General features: G+C 38.7%; 1 protein-coding gene across 1 annotated transcript in view; it reads left to right on the plus strand.

Annotated features, from left to right (window-relative positions):
- SEMA3A (semaphorin 3A) overlaps nucleotides 1-18,020 on the plus strand; it is a 232,949-nt gene that overhangs the window by 70,883 nt on the left and 144,046 nt on the right. Inside the window, exons 2-3 of the mRNA XM_044280112.1 lie at nucleotides 308-465; nucleotides 7,190-7,252. Coding sequence (XP_044136047.1) covers nucleotides 308-465; nucleotides 7,190-7,252 — 221 coding nt within the window. The remainder of the gene's footprint in view (nucleotides 1-307; nucleotides 466-7,189; nucleotides 7,253-18,020) is intronic.

Here is an 18,020-nt window from a genome sequence, read left to right on the forward strand (position 1 = left end):
TGCAAAATATCACAGATTTTAATATTGCCCCTGCCGCTCATCACTGGTGGCTTACAAGAACATGCTCTAAACGACCTTTGCAGCAACTGGTCAGCATATGTACATACAAGTTTAGAAATCCTTATTTGGAACAATCTGAAGGTCTCCAATGTTTGACCATTTGTTTTCTGCTCTTAAGTTTTCATTCAAAGGCTTAATGGGCATTATGAATCTAGGAGATTAGAATTATCTAAAATTGTATCAAGTTGTTGTAATAATAAACCCTTGTCTTAATTTCTAACTTTTCTCAATCTGCTGTTTGTTTTAGAAATGCTGGACTCCAACAATTTAATCACATTCAATGGACTGGCCAACAGCTCGAGTTACAGCACATTCGTATTAGATGAAGAGCGGGGAAGGCTATTTGTCGGGGCTAAGGATCACATATTTGCATTTAACTTGGCTAATATCAAAGATTATCAAAAGGTATTGTATGGCATTATTTGCCTTCTTAAAGCTAGGCATTTGTTGTAATCTGGTCATGATGAACTTTCAGTCATTATTAGGGTATAGTTGGTTTCTGTTAAACAAAATGAAATTACGAGAAGATTCTTGTCTAGGGACTCAGCCTGTTAGAATAGTGGTCAGTGACTTTGACTGCTTTGGTCTTGGAATCCAACAGATCAGTGTAATTCTGGACAGTATCACAGCAGGGAACATGACATAGAGCTAGAAGTCATTCTTCTTCTATAAATTTTTAATCTTCTCACACTTCCTGGATCTAGTTATATTGCCCATCAGAATGACAGACAATCATTAGTATACTAGACATACCAGACACAAAGTTGAAGTGCCAGAGAAGCAGGTCCGAAATCCAAATACACTCCAACCAAAGTCGGAGAACGAGGTGGAACAAAACATTTCTAATAAAGCATTAATTGGAGAAAATAACTGTAATGAGTCCTGTTTAACAACAGGATTTTATATTACAGTGTTGCTGTTATAGTTGCCATCACTATTCTGTGCTATCAAGGACCATGTCCATTCAAAACCCAGCCTTTACACTACAGCCTTTTTTTGTGCCCACATTAATGACTGTCTTTTAATGGTGTGTAGTGCAGGGCCTCTGTGTGCAGCATTGCCTTTTGACAAGAGGTGGCAATCCAATGGGATTCCTCCCTATAATCGGGTCACTGGGTTTCCTAATGGCCTGATTGGAGACTGGGGGAGCCATCTGAAGTTAGCCTTGGGAACCTGCAGAAAATCCCAAGGCTGTCTGTTCTGTATTCCTGCTATTATGGCACACTAGTGTTGCCCTAACATCATCCTGTGTCATAGGGACACAGTATAATATATTAGCGTATATATTATATATTAGCGTACAGGAGTATTCTAATACATTATGTTTCAAATAAAATTAAAAATTCCATAATGAGAATTTAAAAGAAAAAATGACAATGTAAAAACATATCATTTAGTCTAAATATATATTTTATAGTTCACACATTAAATACAACTTAAAAAGTGCACATATTAGGTGTCCACATGATCGTAATAGCCTGTAGGATTTATTTATCAGTTTATTTAGTGTGAAACATGAAATACATATTTTTCCATATTTCAGCAGAAAAAAATATTTATAAATTACATCATAATTTACATGTATGTACCCCTGAATAATGCCATTAAATAATAAAAAAAAATTCCCACATAAAACAAGACCTTAGACCTAGCCATATTACTAAGAAAAATCTAAACAAATATAGCTGCTGAAATGCATCAGGAAAAATATTGCTAGGGAACCTGTCACAAGTTTTATGGTGTCCTAACTAAGGGCAACAAAAAGTGACTGCCAACATGAGTCAGAAATATTTATGAGCTCCTGACTCTCCCCGCCTACCTGCTGCTGATTGACAGTTTTTTCCATATGAATCAGCAGCAGGTGGGCAGGGGAGTGGCTATATATCTGAATTAAAAAAAAAAAACGCTGGACTCACTGACATCACACTGGACTCAAATCAGCTCATTAGCATGTGGCATCTTTGTGTGTGTATATTATGAGGTCACCATCTGTCACACCAGTAAGTGAGTACATCTAAGGTGCTTTTTAGTAGTTAATGATTGTATATAATTAGTTAGATTATAATCAAATATCCACATGAGAGGTTCCCTTTAAGGGTTAATCCATTTAAGTAATGCCTCTTTTATATGAAGTATACACATGCCATCAGAAGCTTTTCAGAGGCATTTTCAGACTATGCAGTTGAGGGGCGGTAAAAACGATATGGCAAATTACTGTTATATTAAAGGGCTTGCCAACAACCTGCCTCCCATACTGAAAGGATCCCTGCCGCTCTGGTCCTCCATGCTGGCTCTGAAGTCTCCATCTTCTAGTCTGGCACCCTGGCATTGGGATTGTCACCTGATCCTCTTCAGCTTTAGTGGTGATACGTCCACAAGAGACACATCACCACTGAAACCTGTAGATGGTTGAAGAGGATCAAGTGACTATGCCAAGGAGGTAGCAAACAAACCCTGGGCCAGAAGAGCCAGCAAGGAGGCCCAGAACAGTGAGGACAAAGTAAGCAGGCTTTAAGTAGGGGAGGCAGGCTGCCTGCGCTTGAAATGTTGTATTCCCGGACAACACATGAAAGGCATGCTAAACTTTTTTAGAGCAAAAATTAACTCCAGCAGTGTCTATATACTCTTTGTCACCTTTTAGAAGATAAAAATTTGTATAAAAACGAAGACATAACAACAGGACACATACAGAAATGAAAATGGTGGCAAATGCATCAAGCTGGTCCAATGTAGTCCTATAGTAAATGCCGGGTGGCCAGTCAAGTATGACAGTAAAACAACTTGATGTCACTTTTGACATGTTTATTATAGTAAGCCAGTAGGCTGTCCTATGTGCAATGTGCTCCTAAAAATTATAATCTTGGTGTGAAACGTCCTGACTCATTTATAGTTAAAGTGTTATTCAAAAGGAATGTTATGACAGCCATGAAGAAATAATAGTAATCTAGACAAAACATGGTCTCTCCCATTGCCTTTCATTTGGGTTTCATATTGCAGAATTCAGTCTGAGTGGTCGGCCTAAAATTTTACTTCAACTTTAACACTCTGAGTGTGACAAGTCAAAATAGAGTTTACAGACAGCAGCATATGGAGCCAGCTGATCTAAGCAGGAACTAGAAGGTGCTCGTGTGAATTCAGATTCCTAGTAAAATGCCTGTTTATACACAGCAATAACATTGAAGATCAAACAAAAAAATAAATGTCTATTTTTTCCTGACCTGTATGTGATTTTTCAGGTTATGCTGGCGGATGAAATTAAGAGCTGCCACATTGTTTACTCTGATTAGAGATGTTAGATTTAAAAATATATTATCTGTTACATGCAAGAAAACGTAACCTTTCGTGAAACACCACTCCTTTGATCACAACATGCTGATTTCCTCAGACTTAATTTTATTTTATTTTTTAAATCTCCCCTTCCAAGCCTCCAGGACCCATGAAGAGAAACCTACTTCTCTGCTCCCGACACTTAGCAACCTGCTGGCTCTCTGCACTGCACTTCTGGTCGCTGTCTGTTGACATCTGCATAAATGGGGTCACATGAGCTGCTGAAGCCAATGAGTCAGCAGTGATGTGTACCAAAACGCCACAGACCTAGGAGTACTTAGAGCTTCTGGACTCATCACTGGTGAAGCCAGTCATAGACTAAAGCAGTTCACATGAACATGTTCATTGAGAAGGTGGGGACGTCACCCATGATGCTAGGGAGGCTCATCCCCCGTCACGGCCTGCTATTGGCTGTTCTACCCCATCGCCGTATATTTTAACTGAGTTTCCCACTCAGCTGACCATGAATATGGTGCCACATCCATAGTGCCCCTGTGCCCAACAAGTTTAAACTGAATAAGTCTCCGTGAAAGACATTTAGCACACATGCATTTCAAAATAAAAAGACTTGTACCTTAAGGGTTCAGCTATACGCTGACACTTGATGTAACATAGTAACATAAGGCCGAAAAAATACATTTGTCCATCCAGTTCGGCCTGTTATCCTGCAAGTTGATCCAGAGGAAGGCAAAAAAAAATATATGTGAGTTAGAAGCCAATTTTCCCCACTTTAGGGGAATAAAAAATTCCTTCCCGACTCCAATCAGGCAATCGGAATAACTCCCTGGATCAACGACCCCTCTCTAGTAGCTATAGCCTGTAATATTACACTCCAGAAATACATCCAAGCCCCTCTTGAATTCCTTTATTGTACTCACCATCACCACCTCCTCAGGCAGAGATTTCCATAGTCTCACTGCTCTAATGTTTGGTAATGGTGTCAGAGTGCTGTCGACAATCGCAAAAAAATACAAATATACTCCACTTTTACTCCATTGACTTTAATGTAAGTCATGCACGACACGCGACTCATCATTGCTCAGTTTTATACTTTCCTATACAAATGGCCACATATAAAATGTATAGCTACACACTGTGTGTCAAGAGAATAATTTTATAATGCTGGCATTTAACTGTTATACAACAGAATTTTTGTACTTGTTTGCACGTTGCGAAAAAAGCCACAAAAAAGAAAAATCCAATAAAATGGATGAAGGGAATTCATTCAGGTGTTGTATTCACTCCTTTCCGTTCAAGAGCCAATATCTGTTCAATGTCATGTGTAAATTATCTGTTCTGGTTTGCAATTCCCCCTGCTTTCTATTTCTATTACGTTATCCAAGGTTTCCAATAGATTCATAGTGTGGTATTAAATGAGGATCATGTTTTATTCTATACCTAATTCCTAAAAGCTCTTCAACAAGCATGAATAATTGACTGTGAGGATCACTGGATTTTTCAGTGGGTGCGAAGCCGTTTTACTTTGCTTGAAGTACTGAGCTTAGGTAGCATTAAAAGACTAGTGATAATCATAGACTGTATTAGCAATGTATCTGTAGCTAAATACCAATTATATAGCACAATACCAAATCAACGTGCAACAGTTTATGTAGTGGGTTCAGACTTGTGTTTTGGGAATTGAAACTCATCAGCATTTCCCATAAAGGTTTTAAATTACTAAAGATACAGACCTGTGTCTTTAGTTACGAGATGCACAGCATTTAGACAGTGTAAACTTGATGTAGACAAGTGTTTGCCAGATGGATCACAATGGATGATGCAGGATGACAAATATGGCTCACTGGTAGACTGTCTTAGTCTAACTTTACGCAACCTATTAGTTGGCCTAATTTGTGCCAAAATTGTATTCTATGATTTGCTGCAATTTTGACACATTGTCCCATCTAAACACGTGTCCCCTTTCAAACAATGTGCATCACTGGCACATGTGCCAGAACTATAGCTTCATTGTAGGCAGAATTCTGGTGCATCTTCATTAGTAAATCAGCCCTTATGCGTTTTAGGGGAATCCATGTAACAGATGTCCTATAAGGTCCTACCTCGCCCTAACTGGAAAACATTGGAGGCTATTCTGCAACAATGGACATTAGATTGTCTGTGGTTGCTATTAATATAGTCCACATCTGTCAAAAGTGTACTATCTACAGTAGGTTTAGCTTTATATGGTTGGTACCTCCGGAATATTACTGGTTTGTAGAAAATTGCAACAAAATCCTTCCAATTTGTACATTAGGTACTAAATAACTAAGTTATATGGCACAAACACTTAGTGGAATATAATCGCTTTATTATAGGAGAGAGCTCTGCCAGAAACCTCAAAAGAAAAAAAAAAAAGAGAGAGTGGAAGGAGGGGAAATAGGAGATGTGTAGATTAGTTTTTTTTCTGTTCATGTGAGACTACAGAGAGGAAGAACAACAACAATATCAGCTCTTACCACAGGCACACTTTCATCACAGCAGCAGGAGCACACTCTGCAAACATGGAGATAATATATTTATAAGTAAAAGAAAGAGACCAAAAAAATAGGTTAGGCAATCAATTTCTGGCTACAATCCCTCTGATACTGATATTGCTGCTAAAGAGTCCATTTTTTTTGTTGCAACAATAGGTTATTTTCAAGGAATTTTGGGCCTGATTTATCAACAGGGCCCAATTTGATGTTTGTCTTCAATTTGTCTATTTGTGTAAAGGTGATGGTCATGTGCCAAAGTTATGAAAGTAGCGCACATAACTTGTTGAATTTAGCACAGGCAATCTATCACATTCTGACTTTTTTTCTTCTGCCACAGTTACGACAGTTTAGGGGGAAAGAGAAGTTGAGACATGCTTGTACATGCCCTCATTATCTCCCGCCTAGACCACTGCAACATTCTCCTCTGTGACCTTCCATCTAGCACTCTCGCACCCCTTCAATCTATCCTCAACTCTGCTGCCCGACTAATCCACCTCTCACCCTATTACTCCTCTGCCTCTTCCCTCTGCCAATCCCTTCACTGGCTCCCCATTGCCCAACAAATTCACTTCAAAGTACTAACAAATACATACAAGGCCGTCCATAACCTGTCCCCTCCCTACATCTCTGAGCTACTTTCACGATACATCCCCACACATAATCTCCGATCCTCACAAGACCTCCTTCTCTCCTCTCCTCTTATCGCCTCTTCCCACAATAGACTACAAGATTTCTCCCATGCATCCCCCACACTCTGGAACTCGCTACCCCAACATATCAGGCTCTCACCTACAGTGGAATACTTGAAAAAGAAACCTAAAACCCCACCTCTTCAGACAAGCCTACAACCAGTTACCCTGCTGCCTTCATACCGCCATGACCAACTTAACCCTCACCTACTGTGTCCTTCTCCCATACCATGTAGATTATAAGCCCTCACGGGCAGGGTCCTCTCTCGTTCTGTACCAGTTTGTAACTCATCTTGTTTATGATTAGTGCAATTGTCTGTATTATGTATGTGCACCCCTTATCATATGTATAGCGCCATGGAATGAATGGCACTTTAATAATAATAAATAATAATTTTTTGAGGCAATCCCAGTGTACTTCACAGGAATGCCCATAAACAGCTGGATTGTCACATTCTATTGATAAATTTGTCTTACAAGTAAAAAGACAGAAAGTTACTCCAAATCATAGATGAAACCAGTTTGATGAATCAGAGTCTTCTGTTTTTGCGAGTTAATACATTTACAAGTAAAATATTTAATATTCTTCCAAGTTCTACATATAATTAATACTTTCTTTTTAAAATCTATTTCTTTTAGATTACATGGCCAGTAACAAACACTCGAAGGGATGAATGCAAATGGGCTGGGAAAGATCTTCTGGTAAGTACAGATTGATGGACAAAGGGGTCTAAAAAACAGAAATGTATGCGCACTTGACAAGAATAAAACTGGGATCCTAAGACTTTTGAGGTGCTTCCCATAGAATATTTCCGATTCCATCAGCGATTTATTTCCCCTGCTGATTTGTTCACTTGCTTTTCAGGGTCCATAATTTAAAACCAGTTGCCTTTTTTGTGTCTGAAATTTGTTTGTCAAACTTTTATGTTTGTGGTAAGTGATGTTTTTCTTGGAATACTTTTATTTTCTCTACTATTTGTTTAAGCTGAGAAATAAATGAAGTCTTTGATCTGCAGGGGAGAAGTCCACAACAAAGTGTGACCCAAAGTCCTTATTTGTCTTGTCACTAATAGATAAATAGAAAGAAACATCTGTTTTATAAAAAAAATTGGGGCAGTCTGAGATAACTAATTATTAGAAAAATTACAATTTCCTTTTAATTTTGTAATTTTGTCTAATGTGTGAGCCGCATATTATAAACTAGAATAATCTGGATGGTTGAAAATAAATAGAATTGTGAAAAAATATCCTCTATAACCTGTAATTTATTTATTTAAAAATTTGCTAACTCTGATATAAAGTGTCCAGTAGGCCGTCCACCTCAATAATTGACAGCATTAGTGTTCATACAATGAGTGTAGACTTTGGTTAATAAATTACAGGATATTCGGAATAATGTCCATTGCTCAGCTCCTCCTGCTCTTTAACGTTTTGCCTGCAGATAAGACAGCATGTTAAACTCAAAAAAGGTTCCTTTTAAAATTGCACTGTTCATTAGACATATTTCATGGGAATGGAGCAATCTTAATATCTCTGTAAGAAGAAGCCACATCCAGTATATTTTCTATAAGGAATATGTTGTTATACAAGATCTGGATCATCTCTGGATGCAATAATCTTGACTTGTTCCCAAATGAGATCCCACTGTGCACTCTGGTTTCTTTTGTGTGTATCTGTTGACTGTCTGTAGCAAGGAAGAGATTGTCAAGCACAGCAGGAGTGGAATTTTACCAGGATCATAGTTTCAATTAATATTTAAAAAAAACACCCAATATTCACTTCCAAATCTTAATCTCCAAACAGCATTATGAGCATAAAATTGACATGTATAAAATTTTCACCAGGAACCAAGGCATATTTGACCTTACTACTCAATTCAATAAGAAGATACTTTTTTTCAAATGAAAATCTTTCATATGTATGAATAAGCAATTATTATACAAAGGAATCTGTCAATAGTTATATGTTGCCATAACTTCTTAGTCCTAATAGCTCTAGTGCATGCCGATGAGTCCTGATATTCATGAGCTCCCACTTCTCACTGTCCCTCTTCCACAGACTGACCATTTCTTTCCAGTCAGAGGCAGGTGTGGGGAAAGCCAGGGGATCATGAATTTCAGGACTCATTGGCAGAGCAGGACAAGATTTTTGGTGATTCCTTTTAAGACTATATTCTATATAAAATCCTGCACAAAAAAAAATTAAATTTGCAAATTAATAATATCAATAGTGACTTTCAATGCCACAAATGTTTAATATTAAATTGAACTTGTCACCAGGTTGATATAATTTTCATGTAGAGAATCTGGATAGTCTAATTACCCTTTTAAAGTAACTTTTTTGGGGGGGGGGGGGGGGGGGGCGGGATTAGAAGCAAACTACTAAGAAAGGATTTAACTGTACCCCTGATTTGATAAGAGAGTTGCTTTACAGTCTACAGAGATAAAATGCTTGTCCCATCTGTCCCCTTTTTGTCACATTTCTGACAGATATATCCATTAATACCACCCTTGTTCCCAGCATCTGTGTTTTCTAGCAATGGCAATGGTAAATGTTACACATTTTATATTTACCAATCATGGTACTGATAAAAAAAATGTTTTTATATTATATTTATAAAATTTTTATAAATATGGGTCAAAATCTTTTGACAAGCATTTTAGAAGAACTTGCGATTTTTTTTTTCCATTGTAAATATATTCCTATAAATGCATGGTTTACCCTATAAATTATTACTTGAAGTGATTCATTTGATTGGAGGTTAGAGATCAGTAGCCTTACTTTTACTTGTAGCTATTCATCAGGGCTTAACTTGTGCAGACTTCAAATCGGTTCATAAAAAAAAAAAAAAAACAAGCAGCAAAAAGAACAGCACAGTATTTCATGGATATTATACAATGTATCAGTAGTTCAAGTGCTATGGTAAATGTTAAATGTAAAGCCAAACACAGAGGTCAAAATCTCCTCTAACTAAAGGCCTGCTCAAAGACCCCATAAAGCTACCACTAACATTGATTGATGATATAACGATAGCTCCCAGCGCCTGGAGATAAATATTTAGTTTCACCTTAGGCTCCCTGAATTTATTCACAATTGACAGCTAGCTGTTGAAGCCCCACCACTCCATCTAAATACAAGCTTATTCATCTTGTGCACAGATTGTATTTTATAGGTATATATAAATCACACAAAAATCATACACATGTTATGGCTACTGTGAAACAGTGAGGGGTTGTGTCTGGTAACGCAGGTATTTTCCTCCCAGCATGTGCGGCTGGGCTGGTTTCTAGCCAGGTGAGGTCAAATACTGGACCGGAGTTTAAGTGCCGGTCCGGGTTTTGGCAGCACCTGGCTGTCCTTAAATAGGCAGCTGGGCTCAGCAGAGATGTCTCTGTTTTTGGGATCTGAGGCTTTGTGCCGTGCTGGAGGGCTAGGAGCCACATGCTAGGAAAACAGGCCCCCTAAAGCCTGCTGTGGCAGAACTGCCAGCAAGGTGACTTGTGTTGAATAAACTTTTCATTGTGTATGAATTAACATCAAGACTGCAAAGTTATGTGCTGATTGGTGGAGGATGCGGGAAGAGCAGTGAGGCTTGCGTGAACGCCGATATTTGCGATTTCTGCATTTTTCAGGCACGGTTGTATGTTGTACATTAAACCAGCTGTATTACAACCAGTATCCCATGACAAAATGGAGGCTGTTATGAAGGCCCTCATGGAGGCTAATCTGCAGCAGTGCGAGGCTGATAAGCAGCAGCAGGAGACGAACCAGTTGCTGCTACAACACGTGATGGCTTTGCAGACAGCAGGAGCAACCCCGAGCATCCACGATGCCCGGACAGCAGTCCGTGATGCGATTCCTGAGATGACCCCCACAGACGACTTTTAAAACTACCTGGCAATGTATGAGAAAGTGGCCATCCGGGAAAAGCTACCCTGTGTCCAGTGGGCTGAGGTCATCGCTCCATTTCTGGCATCTGATTCCCAGCGGGTGTATTTCGACTTGCCGGACGATGAAGTAAAGGGTGAGATATTGGCAAGACTGAGGGTGAATGTGTTGGTCCAGGCCCAGCTGGTACATTAGTGGGGGTTTAAGCCAGCTGAGCCTGTGAGGACTCTGTATTATGACTTACTCCACCTCTTGCAAAAGTTCCCCACTTTGATACTCTAGCCGCGCCCTTGACAGGACTCTTGAAGGGACACAAGTCAATGATGGTTCGCTAGGATGATCAGGCGGTAGAGTCTTTCTCCGCTTTGAAGTTAGCCCTGTGCGGGTTCTCGATTTTTGGTGACGCCCGACTTCAAGAGGGAGTTCGTAGATGCCTCCTAAGTAGGCTGCATTGTCTCAGTAAGTCAACGGGGAGGAGCATCACTTTGTCTTCATAAGCCTCAAGCTCACCCCAGCCAAAACCAGGTACAGTATAGTGAAGAGAGAGTTCCTGGCTATCAAGTAAGCACTCGAGTCTCTCCGCTATTATCTGTTGGGGAGAAAGTTCTGCCTGGTGACCAACCACTCCCCTCTCAAGTGGTTGAGCCAGGCCAAAGACAGGAATGCCCGGGTCACCAGATGGCTTTTGTCCCTGCAGAACTTTCAGTTCTTGGCAGAACACAGAGTAGGCCGGTTGCAGAGAAACGCAGATGCCCTGTCCTGGGTGCATTGTCTGGTGTGTGTCCACCCCCTCAGGGTTGAAAAAAGGGGGGTATATGACACAGTGAGGGCTTGTGTCTGGAAAGGCAGGTATTTTGCTCCCAGCATGTGCGGCTGGGTTGGTTTTTAGCCAGGTGAGGTTAAATACCGGACCGGGTTTCTTAAATAGGCAGCTGGACTCAGCAGAGATGTCTCTGTTTTTGGAATCTGAGGCTTTGTCCCATGCTGAAGGCCTGAGAGATGCATGCTAGGAAAACGGGCCCCCTAAAGCCTGCTGTGGACTACTGCAGGCAGAAGTGCCAGCAAGGTGACTTGTGTTATATGAACTTTCCATTGTGTGTGAATAAACACCAAGATTGCAAAGTTACGTGCTGTTTTGTACAATTACAAGTGTGAATAAACACTGATGTTTGAGTTAAGAACTTGTATTTGCCTCTGTACTGCGCCCGCTTACCCTGTCTACCAGAGCGAAACCCCACACTACTTATAAAACTGTTAATTAGATTTTGCTTAAATTAATATGTAGGCAAATCATATCTTTAGACTGATAATTAGGTGTTAAAGTATTCACATTTCATCCAAACACCAGCTAGTTGAATCTTGCCAGATAGAGCAATAGTGACATTGTCTAAAATTACTATTAATGTTGTTATTATTATTATTTTATGTATTTCTGATTAATGATTGTCATTAATAGGGTTGAGCAAACCCGGACTGCAAAGTTCGGTTTCGTACCGATCTTTGCTTGTTCGGGTACCCTGACCCAAACCCGCACTTTTTCACTGAAGTTCGGATTCGGTGTCTGGGTGATTTAGAAGTTCTATCTATTTTTAACCCCTAAATGGCAAGTTTATTTAGCATTCTGTCTTAAGAATGCTATTATTTTCCATTATAACCATGTTATAACAGAAAATTAAAAGTGAAGTCCCCCTTGACTTTAATGGGGTCTGGATTTGGGGTCAAGTTTGGGTCCTTAACCCGAACTTTGACCTGAAGTTCGGCCGAACTTCCACCGGTTCGCTCATCCCTAGTCATTAAGTCCAATTGAAAGAATAGTGTCTATAAAATGGTTTTGTGATGAAAATGTTATGCCATATTATGAGCTTTGTCAGTTCCTTTGGCCATGGAGACACGGTTGTCTCCATGTCCCCAGGAACTCATACGGACTTCTACAATCAGCATGTCCATTTTAGCATCCAACATTACCACAAGCCTGATGGAGTTACTTGAATTTCCTATATTTACACTAGATCTGTGGTTCCTTTACACTAGTGTGTGGTTCCTTTGCGTCTACTGTTGTACAAATTTGAATGGAAAGTGGTCAGTCAGTTAGGAAAGGGCACCCAACATTCCATCATTTGGAGTAGTGCTGCCTTAAAACCTCCACATGTCATATGCCTATCCCTAGAACTCCAACTGATTCTAACAACAAATAGACTAAAACTCCACTTTGTACAGAGTACCTGTGCAGAAAAAAAATAATTGCTGTATCCGCACAATGTCATGTTTGAAGCACCATTTTGTGGGGAAGAAATCTAAATGGTACTTGCACTTTACTAGCATTGTGGCCACATGGTTCTAGTGGTTAGTGGGGGGTTGAAGAAGTCGAAACTCGGCAATCGGCTATTACATATTGCAGCAAAATGCCATAACTTAGCTGTGTACAAGTAACTTTATGACTCTTATGGTTGCCTACCCTTATTTGAAACTCCCGGCAGACCTTTAGCACACTTGCTTACCTAAATGATAGCCATTGGTTTTTAGTTTTTCCCCAGAAATAGGTAAAAACTGTTGTCAGTATCGGGAGAAACAGTGGCTCAGTGGTTAGCACTGGTGCCTTGCAGCGCTGGGGTCCTAGGTTTGAATTGTATGTTCTCCCCATGTTTGCGTGGGTTTGCTTTGGGTACTACGGTTTCCTCCCACACTCCAAAGACATACTGATAGAGAACTTAGATTGTGGGCTCCATTGGAGACAATTGAATGTTAATGTCTGTAAAGTGCTGCGTAATATAGTAGTGCTATATAAGTGCATAAAATAAATAAATAAAATAATCCAACTGCTTCTTTATACTGATAATATAGAATCTGAAGGGAGTATAGTTCTTTATAGATCTAGAGGGAGAGATGGACATGACAGATATTTGTATACCCCCATAGACTAGTTTGACAGTGCACTGTTTTGTTTTTGGCCACCCATTCACGTAATTGAAAGACGACTGTGCATTTCTACTTGCCACCTGACCCTGCACAATAAATATAAACAGGTTTCATAGTGTCATTAAGCCAGTGTCATGTTCATTATGTTTAAAGTCTTTTGCTAGAACATTGGGGGGATTCCAGATGGCTGAGAGTGCTGAATTCTTTTTCGCTGCCAACTTTTAGGATATATTGTGATCTTCTCTTCTGAGCCATTATGAAGGTTTAGAACCGAATCCCAGACACTTTATAGACCTTTAGCAAAATGTATAAGCTGTTCCAGCTGTGACAGTTATGTCACTATATTGATATTAGGAAGCACTTTTATTAATGTTCAAATCTGAAACTGTTAACTTGTCAAAATGAATTTGATAAAGCGAAATTTGCCTCTATACTCATCATATTTGTCAACTGATCTATAGGTTAATGGCTGCAAACCGCTAGATGGGTCTTTCATTGACTCCTAATATTAATATTATTATTAATAATAATAATAATAATAATGATAAAACCTATACTTTAAATAATAATAAAACCTATATCTTAAATTATGTGTTGTTAACAAATGTAAATAGACTCTTTAGCCATACTTCTAGCCCATTTCTATATCCAAGGAATAGCCGGCACCTGGACCCAAGGCGCACCCGCACGGGGACGACACAGGATCACAATATAAGCAAAAAAAAAATCCCAGAGGGTGCTTGTAAGCGAACTTCAAGGTTTTATTATTTCATATTATATCCAATAAATACATGGAAGCATTTCAGCATATCCAGCTTTTATCAGCATGCTAATGAAAGCTGGATATGCTGAAACACGTCCATGTATTTATTGGATATAATCTAAAATAATAAAACCTTAAAGTTCGCTTACAAGCACCCGCTGGGATTTATTTCACTTAGCCCATGTCTATAGGCAGTAAGTATGGTATAACTAAATACATTCAAGAGAAATGTTCCTAATGTGGTTGTCATACCTATCCCTATTTTTTAGATTTTAGACCTGGATATAAGCATTATTTATTCAATTGATTCTGCAAGGTATTTTGTTTTTCTGTTTTTCAAAAACAGACTTTTATAACAATATGACTGGACTGGAAGTTGAAATTTAAGATTTTACTTGATTCCAAATTTTCATTTTTATTTTAATAGTTTAAGTTCCTTCAGATTAGAAGCAATTCTTTTCAAATCACAGTTTACTTTTTCATATTTTTTTTGGTGTTAAATATTTGGCATGAGGTAAATATATTTCCTATTTGGTTTTGATATAAAATCCTAGATTAAGAATAAATACATTTTTGCTAATACTTTTGTACAGATTTCAAAATCAACAAATGAATTCCTTTCAAATTGGGTTGTTTCTTCAGTCTGTAACTATTTGGCCTAACCTGCAATATTCAAAAGAATAAAATATTCATTAATGATATTGATGTGAGTTTCAGCTCTCTATTGAATATATTATTTTAATAATTATTTATGCTATTAATTGGTATATTAATCAGGCTGAAGGCTTTCAATTTTAAACCAAAACATTTCCTAATATTTAACTATCAAAACAATCTACAGGTCCTTCTAAAAAAATTAGCATATTGTGATAAAGTTCATTATTTTCTGTAATGTACTGATAAACATTAGACTTTCATATATTTTAGATTCATTACACACCAACTGAAGTAGTTCAAGCCTTTTATTGTTTTAATATTGATGATTTTGGCATACAGCTCATGAAATCCCAAAATTACTATCTAAAAAAATTAGCATATCATGAAAAGGTTCTCTAAACGAGCTATTAATCTAATCATCTGAATCAACTAATTAACTCTAAACACCTGCAAAAGATTCCTGAGGCTTTTAAAAACTCCCAGCCTGGTTCATTACTCAAAACCGCAGTCATGGGTAAGACTGCCGACCTGACTGCTGTCCAGAAGGCCATCATTGACACCCTCAAGCAAGAGGGTAAGACACAGAAAGAAATTTCTGAAGGAATAGGCTGTTCCCAGAGTGCTGTATCAAGGCACCTCAGTGGGAAGTCTGTGGGAAGGAAAAAGTGTGGCAGAAAACGCTGCACAACGAGAAGAGGTGACCGGACCCTGAGGAAGATTGTGGAGAAGGACCGATTCCAGACCTTGAGGGACCTGCGGAAGCAGTGGACTGAGTCTGGAGTAGAAACATCCAGAGCCACCGTGTACAGGCGTGTGCAGGAAATGGGCTACAGGTGCCGCATTCCCCAGGTCAAGCCACTTTTGAACCAGAAACAGCGGCAGAAGCGCCTGACCTGGGCTACAGAGAAGCAGCACTGGACTGTTGCTCAGTGGTCCAAAGTACTTTTTTCGGATGAAAGCAAATTTTGCATGTCATTCGGAAATCAAGGTGCCAGAGTCTGGAGGAAGACTGGGGAGAGGGAAATGCCAAAATGCCTGAAGTCCAGTGTCAAGTACCCACAGTCAGTGATGGTCTGGGGTGCCATGTCAGCTGCTGGTGTTGGTCCACTGTGTTTTATCAAGGGCAGGGTCAATGCAGCTAGCAGTCAGGAGATTTTGGAGCACTTCATGCTTCCATCTGCTGAAAATCTTTATGGAGATGAAGATTTCATTTTTCAGCATGACCTGGCACCTGCTCACAGTGCCAAAACCACTGGTAAATGGTTTACTGACCATGGTATTACTGTGCTCAATTGGCCTGCCAACTCCTGACCTGAACCCCATAGAGAATCTGTGGGATATTGGGAAGAGAAAGTTGAGAGACGCAAGACCCAACACTCTGGATGAGCTTAAGGCCGCTATCGAAGCATCCTGGGCCTCCATAACACCTCAGCAGTGCCACAGGCTGATTGCCTCCATGCCACGCCGCATTGAAGCCGTCATTTCTGCAAAAGGATTCCCCACCAAGTATTGAGTGCAGAACTGAACATCATTATTTGAAGGTTGACTTTTTTTGTATTAAAACACTTTTATTTTATTGGTCGGATTAAATATGCTAATTTTTTTAAATAGGAAATTTGGGTTTCTCATGAGCTGTATGCCAAAATCATCAATATTAAAACAATAAAAGGCTTGAACTACTTCAGTTGTTGTGTAATGAATCTAAAATATATGAAAGTCTAATATTTATCAGTACATTACAGAAAATAATGAACTTTATCACAATATGCAATTTTTTTTAGAAGGACCTGTATATGCGTGTTGACAATTTCAATGCTTTTTGAATTGAACTATGAATTTAATGACCAGCAAAACAGTTGTTTTAAGTCCAGATGAACCAAAAGCACAAATGCATCTTAATAATATATATCAGCAAAATATTGAAATTTTGTTTAATTATATTTCACATTTAGTACTAATGATACCCGTTTTTACATGTATGGCGATATCTTGACATGCTAATGCACTTGTCAATGTGCAACCCTTGAATCCCTTGACCCAGCATAGTTTTTTTCTCGTTAACCCAGTTCTTCAGCAGTTAATATAAGCATCCTATTATCTCGGGTGAAAAAAATGCAGCATAATAGGGTGTCCATGCTTACCTTTTAATTTTGGGCTATGTTCTGATTAAGGCACTGTAAGAAATACAGCAGATGTATAAAAAGTAATAAATATCTAATACATTTCATCATTAAGCACCAGTCCTTAAAGATATTTCAGAATTTCTAATAATGCTGGGGTCCAAATGAATACCTGCAGCACATTTTGTCTATGTTCATGAAATCATGTGAACACATTGATTGAATGAGTTGTAGAGAACTCAGTTATTTACCCCTTCTGTATGCCATTTTACTCCAACCATTTAGCTCTCATTAACTTAGGGAATCCAATTTGTTACTGAGTCCAAAAGGTTAAGCACATACTCTAGTAGCTTAAGCCTAAAATGCATTGACATGGTCTGCTCTATTTTTCATTTTCAGACGTGATTGTTTCCATTTATTTCAAACTAGATCAAAATAATTTCACTGAATTGCATCTGAATCTGAACCAACTAATAGTTTTGGCTACTTGCCAGACAGACTGTTAGTTAAATATAAAATTCTTGACATTCCGCAGGGTAGGATTTCTTTGGCAATAATAACAATGTTCTTTAAGCACAGACTGAATTGAGAAGTCCCAGAGAGATGATCTCTGGGTGACCACCCTTAAGAAACTAATCTGTATTTAGAAATCATTAGACAAAGCTAAACAGTAAAATCATGTCAGCTTTTCTATTTGCGAAGGGATGATGACTATCTCTCATCCAGTTTTACTAGAGTTAACAAAATCAATAGATTCTTCAGTGGACAGATGAGAAAAAACAATATTAATTTTTAATGGTAACTCCTGAAATTTGCCATGTGAACTATGCTGGTCCCTCGCAGTAGTGCTTGTTATGGAAGCAGTCAGACAGGTGACCCACAACACTAAAGTAGATGAATATAGCATAGTATATGACAGTGGTATTGTTTGAATTACTATAATATTAAGGCACTCTGTCCCTAAAGATAGATAGTAGCCCCCAAAAATATGAAGCCTTATGCAGATACAGGAAGGAATACCACATGCACAAAGTTTTGCATTTTTGAGCCTTAGACCTCTATGCATCACTGTATGGTGCCTTTGTATTGCAAATATAGGAGCAATACATATGGCATGTGATAGAAT

This window comes from Bufo gargarizans, chromosome 2 (assembly GCF_014858855.1).
Source record: "Bufo gargarizans isolate SCDJY-AF-19 chromosome 2, ASM1485885v1, whole genome shotgun sequence".
Classification (NCBI taxonomy): domain Eukaryota; kingdom Metazoa; phylum Chordata; class Amphibia; order Anura; family Bufonidae; genus Bufo; species Bufo gargarizans.